General features: G+C 47.0%; 1 protein-coding gene across 1 annotated transcript; it reads left to right on the top strand.

Annotated features, from left to right (window-relative positions):
• Window positions 1-8875: 8875 nt before the first annotated feature.
• Window positions 8876-11095, top strand: ATP6V0C (ATPase, H+ transporting, lysosomal 16kDa, V0 subunit c). The gene is made up of 2 exons (XM_010021165.1): window positions 8876-9060; window positions 10260-11095. The coding sequence occupies exons 1-2, from the start codon at window positions 8927-8929 to the stop codon at window positions 10462-10464; spliced, it is 339 nt and encodes a 112-aa protein (XP_010019467.1). The 5' UTR covers window positions 8876-8926; the 3' UTR covers window positions 10465-11095.
• Window positions 11096-12136: the final 1041 nt, after the last annotated feature.

Genomic DNA, 12136 nt, shown 5'->3' with positions numbered 1-12136 from the left:
TTGCGGCTCCACGGGCAGGCAGAGCCCAGTCTGGCTCCCGCTGTACAGAGCACATAATCGCTTTGTGAAGCATTCCTCGGGTAATGCAAAACTGGTTTCTAATGGAATTGAAACTGGAATATGCAGGTGGCTTAAGAGTGAAGTCGATGTTAGAAATGTTTATGGCGTTACAATGAACCGATGGGCTCCTGGCCTTCCCTTTAAAATGGGGGACTCTGAAATGCTGGAAAGGGGAAGCTCCTCTCTAGTGGCCATCGCCTGCATCTGAAGTCATTGAGCTTCAGCGCGGAGTAAACTGGGTCATCCTGCAGTATCCTGCTCACCCTGTTGAGGAATGCTTATATAGAGACCCATAAATGCTATATTACACCAGAAAGGCCATCATATGGTGCCTTATCTCCCTCCTGGAGCCTGAGCAAGCCGCCTGCGGAAAGCCACTGCTGTTCCTGACTCACTGTGTCCCCACAGATGCAGAGCTGCTTTTGTGTTTAGGATGTAATGTGGGAAGGCTTCAGCTAGATTTTTTTCCCAGTGTAAGTCTTACCGTAACTAGGAATACAAGAACTGGGAGTCACGGAATCACAAATGGCTTGGGTTGGAAGGGACCTTAAAGTTCATCCAGTTCTAACCCCCTGCCACTTTCCACTAGACCAGATTGCCCCAAGCCCCAACTAACTTGGAGTTGGTCTGGTTCTCTCTTCTGAAGACTTATCCACTATCTCTATGCATAAGCACACTGGCTTGTCTTCATCTGCCATCTTATTTGGCTCCCAGTTGAGGATTCAGAGCACTCTAGTGTTGAATTGGCTGTGGCTGGAGTTGCATATAGCTGTTGGTGTGCTTGGACTCTCATTAGATTGAAGTAGCCTCTGAGATGGTAGGTAGGAATGCGAGGCAAGTTTGTGGAAGCTGCTCTTGACTGATCAATGTGGTAAATTAAGTTGTGTGAATGAGTGAGTAGACAGTGGATTAAAACTGATGTTTGGGAGGAAGCTTTCTAGCTGTGCTGGGGTTGGCACCACTCACTGGTTTCACACCAGCTGCGTTCATGGCTTTAATCTTTAAAAAGCAAAAATAAAACCAACCCTGACTGGCTGTGTTTAGTCTTGCTCAGGCTGTACTCAGTGGTGGGATGCAGATGTCCTGTGCTGGGGGCAGTTAGTGGCCTACCACCTTGGAGTTCAAACACTGTGCTTATCCTTGACAGCTAGGGACTTCCCTGAAAATAGGATGGCTGGGATGCTGCAGGAACCTGTGTTGGGGCTACCAACCTACCTACCTGCCTGCCTCTTGGCTAATGAGAATAGTGGAGGACTAGACTAAGACCTAGTTGCTTTTTGCAAAGAAACAGCCAGCAGATCACTGCCTCTTGCAAAATAGCAGTGATTAAGGTCCTAAATACTGAGCTTCCTTCCTGAGGAGGGAGCCACTAGATTCCTTTAGCAAAATTGAGCTCAGAAGCAAAAGAACATGGTTGCATGGCCTTTCAGACACTGGTTCTGTGATCTGCAAGCTTGCTTGAGTGGAAACATCAGTGAGGGATGCAAACCTGAGTCAGCATTTTAATAGAAGGGTGTTGCTTGGCATGGCTCAGCTCGAAGTGAGGTGTTTCCTGGGAGCTTAGCACAGTAAATGGGTTTGATAGCACAGTAATGTGGGGTTGCAAGTTAAAGGCAATGGGTTTGGGTGAGTGCTTAAGCTGTATTGGTGAAGGTTTGGTAACTATCCTGTAACTGCTGATAAATGACTGGTCCTTGATGCAGAATCATAGAATGGGCTGAGTTGGAAAGGACCTTAGGATCATCTAGTTCCAACCCTCTGCCATGGGCAGGGACACCTCAGACCAGACCATGCCACCCAAGGCTCTGTCCAGCCTGGGGCAGATGGTCTAACACCAGCAAGTTTGAGCCATGAAGTTAGTCTCCTGCTAGGGCCTAAGTGCATCTGATGGGTTCAGTCACTGGACAACAGGTTATAGATACTGCTGATGCAGAATTATGTCTTTGCTGTGAACACTACTGAACTGCTTAAATGAAGCAACTTGGGGTTTTAAAGGCAATATGGCAGATGTATCAGTATAAGATAAACTAAAACTTGCAGTGTCATGTAGCTCCCCTAATAGTGGTGTGACACTAAGGAGTGTTCTAATGCTAATTTAACATTAGCTGTTAAAAAACCCACCCTGATTTAGAATAAGGAGCAAAGTCTGGCCAAACAGTGTGAAGTATCTAAAATTGGCCTGGATCATTGTTAGTACAGTGATCATGCCTGACTCATGCTGTATCTGAAGATCAGGTTCTGGTGGGGCTTGTAGTTCTGAGTGCTGTTTCTAGTAAACATGGTCAAGTTCTATACTGTCCAGGCTAGTTTGATGTGAAAACAAGTGACTTTATGCAGTACTGTTTGATGTTTGAACATTAACTGCTGATGGTAAATAGATAGCACAACTTGTTCTGGTCAGCTAGTACTGATGGCAGCTAGAAAGACTTGAAGCAAGCTGCTGTGACCTTGGCTATCTCCATATCTGCTTATTTATTTGCTGATTACAGCCTGTTCTGATAGCTAAAGTTCCTTTATTTCCTATGTGTAAAACATGTGGCTGGCTTAGTGTCAGGTGCTGTTGAGTGATCAAATTGTTGCAGTTTTTCCATGCGACTGCAGTATGCCAAATGGAGAAGTGTGGTGCTGGGCAGAGCTGCCTGACAGTTCTGTGCAGAGAGGCTGTGCCAGGCAAACCCCACTGTGGCCTGTGGTGGGATGAGGAGTTTACTTTTAGACCTGTGCTCTGGATGGGCATTCAGTGTCTTCTGTACTGTTTCATTGTCAAGCATCTGGAAGACCACTAATGAAAAGAACTCTAGCCAGCAGTGCTACGGTTAGTCCTGTGTCATATTTTTGATGGAGATGTAATGAAATAGTACTTTTTCTTTTAGACTAGGGCTGCAGATACTATAGCAGTTGGTTAGCTAATAAGGGACCTCCATGGTGAAATTGCTGGCTCAGAGCATGTAGCTTTATGCAGCTGGCAGCCTTGTGCAGTCTGATTCTAGAAGGCATCGTGACTATAAACAACTTGCAGCCTTAAAGGCAAATGACACATGTGCTTCCTGAAATACTGTCTCTTGAGGGTTGAGGAGGAGGTAGAGAGGAGAGCTGCTTGTTCTACATCCTTGTAGGATGCGGACCTCATCTGAAATGGAGCCTGCAGATTCCTTAACTGTAGCTTGCAAGTGAAAGTGACTTGGCAGAACAGTGTAGCTCAATGTAGTCTTCTGATCCAAATCATTAAAGAGTGCTTCAAAGGCATTGTGGTGTGGGCAGGAAAAGTCAGTGGGTCAGATGTTTGAGTTACCAGACTGTCTACAGTAGAGAGACTAGCTTAAGCATTCATCCTTAACAGGTAAATTAGTGGTCACTTCAGATGTGTTGTAACAGAAGTAAACCATATAGGCAGTATTTGTACAGCTCAGTTAAGGGAAGACATCTCAACAAAGGCATCGTTTCCACTCTGTAAGTGCTAGTCTTGACCATCTGAAAACCAGATTGAGCATCAGTATATAAGCCATTGGTTAACTTATGCTGCTGTTTGTACTGTGGCTTCCAGGTGTACCCAATGGGACTCTGTCTTACCATGAAGTCACCGTAGACTGCAAAGTCTGCAGGTTCTTCCCCTCTGATGGGAACATTCATTGCAGTAGTGGAGATGGATGCCAGCTGCCTCAGGACCTCTTAGTCAACTTTTTTCCCTTCCCAAAACTAGCCTTTTCAATCTGTCCAGAATCAGACTCCTTTCCAGCAGTGGTTGCAAGCTGAAAAGCTTTCCAGCCTGATCAGGCTGTTGGGTGATGCTTGAAATGATTGTTTCACAGCAGTGCATGCTTCTGCCTGTGTGCTGTCTCCACAAGCAGTAAGGCATAACTTGCTGAACTCTCTTCCTTTGGGCTGTGGATCCTGTGAGCATGAGGCTGTGGGTCAGGCTGGTCTGGCTCCAAGAGTGTCTGCTGGGTGCAGTCAGATGACCTCAGCTTTCCCTTGCCTCAGAAATGAGGCAGCTTAGCTGTGGGTGCCTGCTGGTGTGTGGTGTAAGCTGCTGCTACACCTGCCAAGTGAAAAGGGCTCCTGCTAACTGGTGTTACAAACTACTCTGCAAGTCAGGATCTGGAGCTCAGGGGTCCACCCAGTCTATGAAAAGGGTCATCTTTAAGATGCAGGGAGTGTGTATGATGATAAAGGATAAGTAACAAGTGACTAGACTTGGCTGCTTGCAGAAGAGTGAGCCTATACTCCATAGTGTAAAGTGCAGCCTTGACATACTCTTAAGAAGAATGGGCTTTGTGCTGTGTTGCACCAGCCTCAGCTGCTTGGACACTTGATGGTAACTCCTTGGATTACTGCTGTTGCAGCAGCTTCCTGAAGAGTTGGTAGACTTTGTTCTCCAGTTTACTGAAATGAAGTGCAAGGCTTCTGTGAACCCCTCACACCCTTATAACATGAGGGAAGAACCAAAAGCATGTAGTCCTATGGCCTGGCATAGGTGACTCGCTAAACATTGCAGCTTCCTGAAGGGCAGCTTATCTGCTTTACCTGCTCCAGTTATCACTGGGGGACTTCTGTCAGTATGGTCTGAATTTGCATAGGCTCCAGGTACAGTTCCACTGATGTGGCTGTCTCTCCTGTGGAGATGCAACTGGGCATAGCAGTGGGGTTCTTCCAAGGCAGCTGCGCCATATCCATTACTGTCATCTGAGGCAGAGCTGTGTTTGTTTGGTGGGGTGGGAGAGACCTTAGAACACCAGTAGGGAGAAGCCTGTTTCTTGAAAAATGCTCATGTTTCTGGCATGGCAAAGCAAGGACTGCACTTGACCTGGATATTGCCTCTAACAGTTCTCCAACCAGTTAAGAACAAGGGTGAAGAGGCGATGAGGTGAGTTGATGCCTGCTGTGCAGGGGTCAGTCCATTTGATAATGGATTAATTATAAAATACTCCAGGTGTAAGTACTCATCACAAGCGTACTTGCTGTGATCGTAACCCATGGTATCTTAACTGACTCATTACTAGCTCACTTCCTAATGCAGAGAGATTCAGCATGTTAGTGCCCTGGAGATCCTCCTCCTGTTGCAGTGTGAAAACGTGCTCCCCTGTGGTGGGACACAGGAGGAATCACTGGCTCTGAATGGACCAAATGCTGCCAGAGTGTGTGTGGCTGGTTTGGAACCTCTGTTCCTGGGCTGCGCATGTCTGAATGGATTGCGACTGCTGAAACTGCATCTGTACAAACGTTTCCCTGGCTTGAAGGCCCCTGATGTGGTCACTGTCCATAGCTGCACATCTGTCTGTGGGGCTTTGTAGAATGGATGCAAGGCTTTGGTAACAGCCTTTCTGTACTGAGGAAGTGTCATGTGAGGTGACTTGCAGTTAACTTAGCTGCAAGATTAACATTCTGAGTGCATGACCTTACTGAGCACTAACTATAGCTATGAAAGATTGGTCCTAATACTTGATCTAAACAGTAGACTGCTCAAGTACTGAAAGTGAATATTGGAGGCGAAGCTCTACTGAAAATCCTGGTAGTGGCAAGACTACAGCTAGTCTTCAGTCCTTACTGAAGCCTACATGGCAAATTACTTTCTAGTTCATATTGGAGCTGCACAGCTACACTACCTCTGCTACCACTTGTGACTAACAGAAGGTAACTGTCATGAGGAGGCACCAGGCAGCACATCCACAGCCCAGTGGGAGTGAATTTTGCCCCCAGGAGCAGTACTAAAGCAATTCTGCCTTCTGAGCTGAAAGTTACTCTGCAGGAGTATTTCAAAATTAAGTTAACCTTTAAAACAGGCTTACTGAGGGTAGGTGGTCTTGAATGATGTGTAAAGCAACTTCTCCATATTATAACACCACTGAGCTGATAAACAGCACAGTTCCTGGCCATAGACCAGGATGGCTTACCTCTGTGATACAGCAAGGTAGGCATCATGCTTCTCCAGATGCCAGGCAAGTGTTTTGATAGCTCTGAGTGCTTTAAATGTTGCAGCTTTATTTGTCTGTATGTTTGAGGTGGAGCTGTATGATACATGGATTCTTGGTGTATAATAGTAATACAGCTCTTGTTCCACTCTCACTGTCTTCTGCACAGATCTCATCAAACCCTGTTCACTGAGAAGGTTTTGGAAATCATGCCCTTCCAACTGATTGGGGGTATTCAGATGTAGCATATGAAGTGTATGTGCTTCAAATGTTCACAGCTACCAAGGGGTATGAGTTGGGATGTGCAGGAAGATTGACCCAAGTGCTGGACAGCTGTGGCATTAGATGTGTGGGTAAGGTGGGAAGGGAACATTGTAATACTGGGGTGAAAGGAGAACTTCTCAGGCTAGTTGAAGAGCAGTAAGACATGCTGCTTTGTAAGACAGTGAGATGCAGCTGCAGGGGACTCAGGATAAGCCTGTGCGTCAGAACGCTGGTAAAGAGTTCATGGGAGCAGATGTGCCAAGCTCTGGAACTGCATGTGTAGCACTTGTGACTGTCAACCAGTGGGAGTGTAATAGATCTTCAGTGCCATCTGAAACTGTCTTGTGAAAACTAGCTGCCACAGAGTCCATCTAGACTTGATCTGTTTATGTTTCCAGACCAAGTTTGAGGCATAAGCTATTCCCTGTTCCCTAGAATTGAGACTTAACAATGGGGAATTGACAAACCTCTCCCCAAAAGCTCAAGCAGGCTGGCTTTCTATAAATGGGATTACAAAATCAGCTTCTGTAATGCATCAGGGTTAATTGCAACATCTTTAACTGCAGGCATGGAGGAAATAATGACTGTTGTAACTTTAAATAGTGAACTTCCCTCATGAGCCTCTGTTTCTGGAGAGGTTTATGAAAGATAAGTAGATTCTGCTAAATGCTACAGCCAGTCTAGAAGTCCAGATAGCCTGAATCTTGATTCCACCTAATTCCAGTCCTTGGAAGATGCTTCATCCAACAGAAAAGGTTCATAATTCAAGTTTGTGATTTCTTTCTAGGCTTCCTAGGGCTGGACCATTAAGCAGGACTGTCACTGATAATTGCTGGCTAAGACTGTCTGCTGGTTTCCAGGCTCAGGTTGCATTTGCAGGTTAAACCTGTCCTCTGCTCTTGGCTCAGAATTCCTACTAACCTGGATTCTAGTTCTGAATGGCACTGAATAGCCCTTTACATCTGGCTCAGTGACAGTCAGGGTTCAAGAGCTTTTCTAGTACAGAACCATTTTGTAGCTGATAATGAGGCTTCCCCTTCAAGCTTTTGTAACTAAAACTGAGCTTTGGATAGTGTTTGTTGTTAGTGCAGAGGTGTTACCTTTGTTAATCTCCTGCAGTTTCTTGGTGCAAAGCCAGGAGGATTACCCCTGTTCTTGACTGCTCAAAGACAGGCTTTATGTAAATGCTGGACAGGAGGAAGCATGGTTTTGGTAGTGGCAGGGCTACAGGTGTGGCTTCTGTGACAAACTGCTGGTAGCTTCCCCTATGTCCGATGGAGCCAAGGCCACCTGGCTCCAAGACAGACCCACTGCTGGCCAAGGCTGAGCCCATTGGTGGTGGCAGCTTCTCTGGGATAAGGTATTTAAGAAAAGGGGGACTGTGTAACAGCAATTCTGGACAGAGATGATTGAGAATGAGAGAAACAGTTCTGCAGACACCCAGGTCAATGAAGGAGGGGAGGAGGTGTTCCAGGTGCCAAGGCAGGGATCTTCCTGCAGCCCCTGGAGGCCTGTGGTGAGGCAGGCTGTTCCCATGGAGGTCCCCATGCAAGAGCAGGGGAATACCTGAGGGGGCTGTGATCCCATGAGAAGCCCACACTGGAGCCATCTGTTCCTGGAGGACTGCACCCCATGGGAGGGACCCAGGCTGGAGCAGCAGGGGTTGAAGATTCCTCCAGCTGAGGAGGAAGGAGCCAAAGAAACAATGTGTGATGAACTGACCACAACCCCCCATTCCCTGTCCCCCTGTGCTGCTGCCAGGGAGGAGGTAGAGAAACTGGGAGTGAGGTTAACCCTGGGAAAAAGAGGAGTGGGGGGAGAGATGTTTTAAGATCAGTTTTAGTTCTCATTAACCTATTCTGATTTGATAATAAATTTTCCCCAAGTTGAGTCTCGTGTGCCTGTGATGGTAGATGGTGAGTGATCTCTCCCTGTTTTCTCTTGGCCTTTCATATTTTCTCTCCCCTGTCCTGCTGAGGAGGGGGGGTGACAGCAGTGTTGGGGGGCACCTAGTATCCAGCCAGGGTCAACCCACCCACAGTGAGTTCGTTGCTATCTCAGTATGTGTGCTGAACCTGACATGGTGTGTTTAACCCCTGGCTGAAGCATAGGCAGAGAGCTATATGGAAGAGGGCCCATGAAGGTGACTTGTTAAACACTGGGTGCATCTGAGAATTCAGCCCAGGTGGCTCAAAGTTCAGTGACTGTAAACCTGGCTTTCAGCTGGGTTATGTTCTGCTCTGCTGTGTTCCTCTGGGTCGGTGAGTAGAGCCTTATGGTGTTGGCTCTGTGAGGGCACAGACTCTGAAGAAATGAGTTTGGATTCGGTCCCTGGGGTTTGGTCTCCCAAAGCGGGGGGAGTGGGGGTCTGCTGGGGGGTGTACCCTGCTGCAGAGCTGGCTTAGAGAACGTATCTTCTTAGAGTAGTGTTTGAACTGCACTTTTTATTGGCCTGGCTTTGCTCTGGGACTCTGGACTGTCACTTCCTCATCCCACAGGGGAATATTCCTGGCTGATAACTCAGTCATGTGGCCATGCTAGTTTTGCACAATTCCTCCTTGTGCTGACCTGATTGTTGTGATGCTGCAGCCTAGTGAGGGACGTGATACTTGGGATGTCTAACGCATTTTTTTCCTCTTCCAGCCTTGGGAGCTGCATATGGGACAGCAAAGAGCGGCACAGGTATTGCAGCCATGTCTGTCATGAGGCCTGAGCTCATCATGAAGTCCATCATCCCTGTAGTCATGGCGGGTATTATAGCAATCTATGGCCTCGTCGTGGCCGTACTCATCGCCAATGCGCTCTCACCTTCCATCACGCTATTCAAGTAAGTTGCTGCATCTGTCAGTTCTGCTTTGGTTGTCCTGTCAGTAGCTGGATGTTGCTGAATGGGTTGGGTGGGTTTTGCTCAAGACTCCTGGAAGGGGTCAGTGCTAAATGCTCCTAACCTGGTCTGAGGAGTATGGACTGGATATCAGCTGTCCTGCTTGATGCCTTAGCCTCAGTGGTAGTGCTGCAGTATTAGCTGACAGATCAGACATACCACAGCTGGAGACAATGCAGGGGTTTATGGCTTGAAAGAACCTGTGTGCAGGCAGTACTGGGATAAGCTGCACTTGTTTCATGGTACCAGATTCTAGACCTGGAAAACACAGGTCTTTCCAGGACTGTCTAATCAGACTAAGTAGTTCTCCTGTTGCCTGGGAGATGCAACTGAATAATTAATATTGCTTGCTGCTTTATGTGGTGGTAAGTCAATCCTCAAGCCGTACATCGGGCCTTTACACCAGCTACAGTCTGAAACTTAATCCTGTCTTGGCTTTTGAGAGTAGCTGGAACTGGCTTGATTGAGACCTCTCAGAATAAAACAATGCTTCTGAGGTCTAAGTGTAGACATCTGTCTGTGTCGCTACATGTTGTAGCTGATAAGCAGTGTGGTTGGCCTAATAAGTCATGTTCTAAGAAACAAGGGGCAAGTGCTCCTTTGCAGTTACCAGGTGGCCAGATACTGATAGGGACTGCTTTTCAGGTACTCCTGCCTGGAAAACCAGACCTTGCCTGTCTATGCAGTGCAAGAGCCCTAATTATCACCTGGATGTGCTGTATAAAAAGGTTGCTAAAGGTGGGAGACAAGCAGCTATTAACAGGCTGCACAGCCCTGTGGGACAGGCATTACTGCATGTGAAGCCTGCAGCTGACCAAAGTGGCTACAGATGAGCTGGGTGGCCATGGAGCTGCAGGCCCAGTAGCTGAGCTTAATGTATGAGCCACACTTGAGTATCAGCTGAAGATCTTGCATAGCTGCCTGGGGTTTTTTAAGCATCAGAGGTAGGAGTCTCTGCTTTGTGAGACATACTGTGCTTGCTTCAAGAGTAGGGAACCTCTTTCCTGCAGAAAGAGCTTCTATTTAAATGTTAAACCTTAATTCCTTTGGAGAAAGCAAAAAACAAATTGGAGGCTGGTCTGAAGCTGAAGGGTTGGGTGTCCTGTTGCTTACCATTGAAACTCTTCATCTCTGTCCCACAGGAGCTTTCTTCAGCTGGGTGCTGGCTTGAGCGTGGGCCTCAGTGGCCTGGCTGCTGGCTTTGCCATCGGCATTGTGGGTGACGCAGGTGTCCGGGGGACAGCACAGCAGCCCAGGTTATTTGTGGGCATGATCCTCATCCTGATCTTCGCTGAAGTCTTGGGGCTGTACGGCCTCATTGTTGCCCTTATCCTCTCCACAAAGTAAACATTGCAGTATGATGTAAAGAGATGTAACAAATCCACGTTTCAAACAAAAAGCTCCAGAATGAAAATGGTCTCTCCAATGTGTACAGTTGTCCCAATTTGGTAGTTGATCTCTTGTAAATGCGCAATGTACGTTAGTGACTTGTCTGTCCTGTGTGTACTTCAATATTAAATTGGATGGGCTGCTCCAAGCCTGGTGCATGGCTTGGGGTGGCCTATGTGCAGTTTTCCACCCATTGCTGTTAGTACTTTATGTATAAATATGAACTAGAAATGTAATTTTTTTCTCTTCACTGGATGTTTATTTATAAAAGACTTGACATGTTCATACATCTATGGAGCAAGGATTTTCAATTTCCCATGCTATATATATTAATCTTATATATAGGTAGATTACACTGTGGGGTCAATTGTAAGTGCAGAGAATTCCTTTGGATGTAACTTTGATTCTAAAGATTGCTGTAGTGTCCTGGTATTGGAGTATGAGAATCTCGTGTTTTATTACAGCAATTGTCCGAAACACTCCCGTGTTTCAGTAGTAACTGCGTATGCTCCGGCATCAGAGTTGTGCACCCAGTGTTGGGTTACAAACTTAAACCATGTTTCCAAATAAAACTTCCTCACTACACTGCTGTAATTAGTCCTCTGCCTCTGATTTCGGGCTTTTCTTGCTCCCATAGGAAGAGGAGGGAAGGGCTTCCTTATGGGGAGTCAGGTCTTGAGGTGACTGGGTACCAGCAGGAGTGATGCTGTCACTGCTGCTAACTGAGCCCCTCTTTCTTTGCTGTTCCCAACTGCTGCCCATGGGCAGTGCTGTGGGCAGCAGAAATGCCAGGCTGCTCAGGGGCTGTGCTCACTGTGACCAAGTGCTGGAGCATGGTAATACCCTGTTAATGGGCTGTGCAGCATGGCCTGAGCAGACTGGTGCAGGCTTCAGCAGGTGACAAGGAATAGGAGCTGCTTGAAGAGCCATCAGGCACTTGTCCTTGTGAGGGCTCTGGAGAAACTTGGCTGGCTGGAAAGCTGCTCTGTTGACAGCAACTGCCTCTGAAGTACCTGAACAATACCCTCATCAACAAAATGGGTGCATTCAAGAACTCCTATTTTTAACTTGTGAATCAGGAGCATTTGAGCTGAATTCTCTAGCAACTAGAGAATGCTGTGGCAACCTTGCCTTGTCCTGAGGATTCATGAATGGTGCAAAGCAATATAAGGCTGAACCTCATGGAGGAAGAACAGTAGAGTTTGTTGCAGTAAGCTGTGAGCTGCCTGGCATTGGGGGTGGGCTGTCCTGCTGGTTTTGTGTCCTGGAGGGGCTTTTCCTGGTAGTCAGCAGTGGTGGTGCCTGGGCTGTATAGAAGTGTGAGCTGATATAAGGAAAATCCCAGATACCTGCTGAAGCATTGCCTGGGGCGTAAGGGAGAGGAAAAATTCCTGATCTGAATTGTCTTGATCATTCTAATTCAGATGCTGAGCCTGCTACTTTTGCTGAAGAGAAGATTTTACTCAAGGGTTATAAACATTTATGGAAACTACAGCATAATTCTCTCAGCACTGATTGCAGTGAGTGCTTTCTCAGGGCTGCTGTGTGGAGCTGATGGAGCTTGCAGCTGGGAGGGTGTGAATCAGAATGTGCCACAGACATCCTGCAGTTGTGGCAAGAGGAATTGTAT

Source organism: Nestor notabilis, unplaced genomic scaffold, assembly GCF_000696875.1.
Source record: "Nestor notabilis isolate BGI_N333 unplaced genomic scaffold, ASM69687v1 Scaffold31798, whole genome shotgun sequence".
NCBI classification, from domain to species: domain Eukaryota; kingdom Metazoa; phylum Chordata; class Aves; order Psittaciformes; family Psittacidae; genus Nestor; species Nestor notabilis.
This window is presented reverse-complemented; position numbering and strand designations above follow the sequence as displayed.

Bases quoted from the DNA above. Each gene is read 5' to 3' on its own strand.
- ATP6V0C (XM_010021165.1), top strand. From the start codon at position 8,927: ATGTCTGTCATGAGGCCTGAGCTCATCATGAAGTCCATCATCCCTGTA. The intron at 9,061-10,259 runs GTAAGTTGCTGC...TCTGTCCCACAG, and splicing joins CCTTCCATCACGCTATTCAA to GAGCTTTCTTCAGCTGGGTG.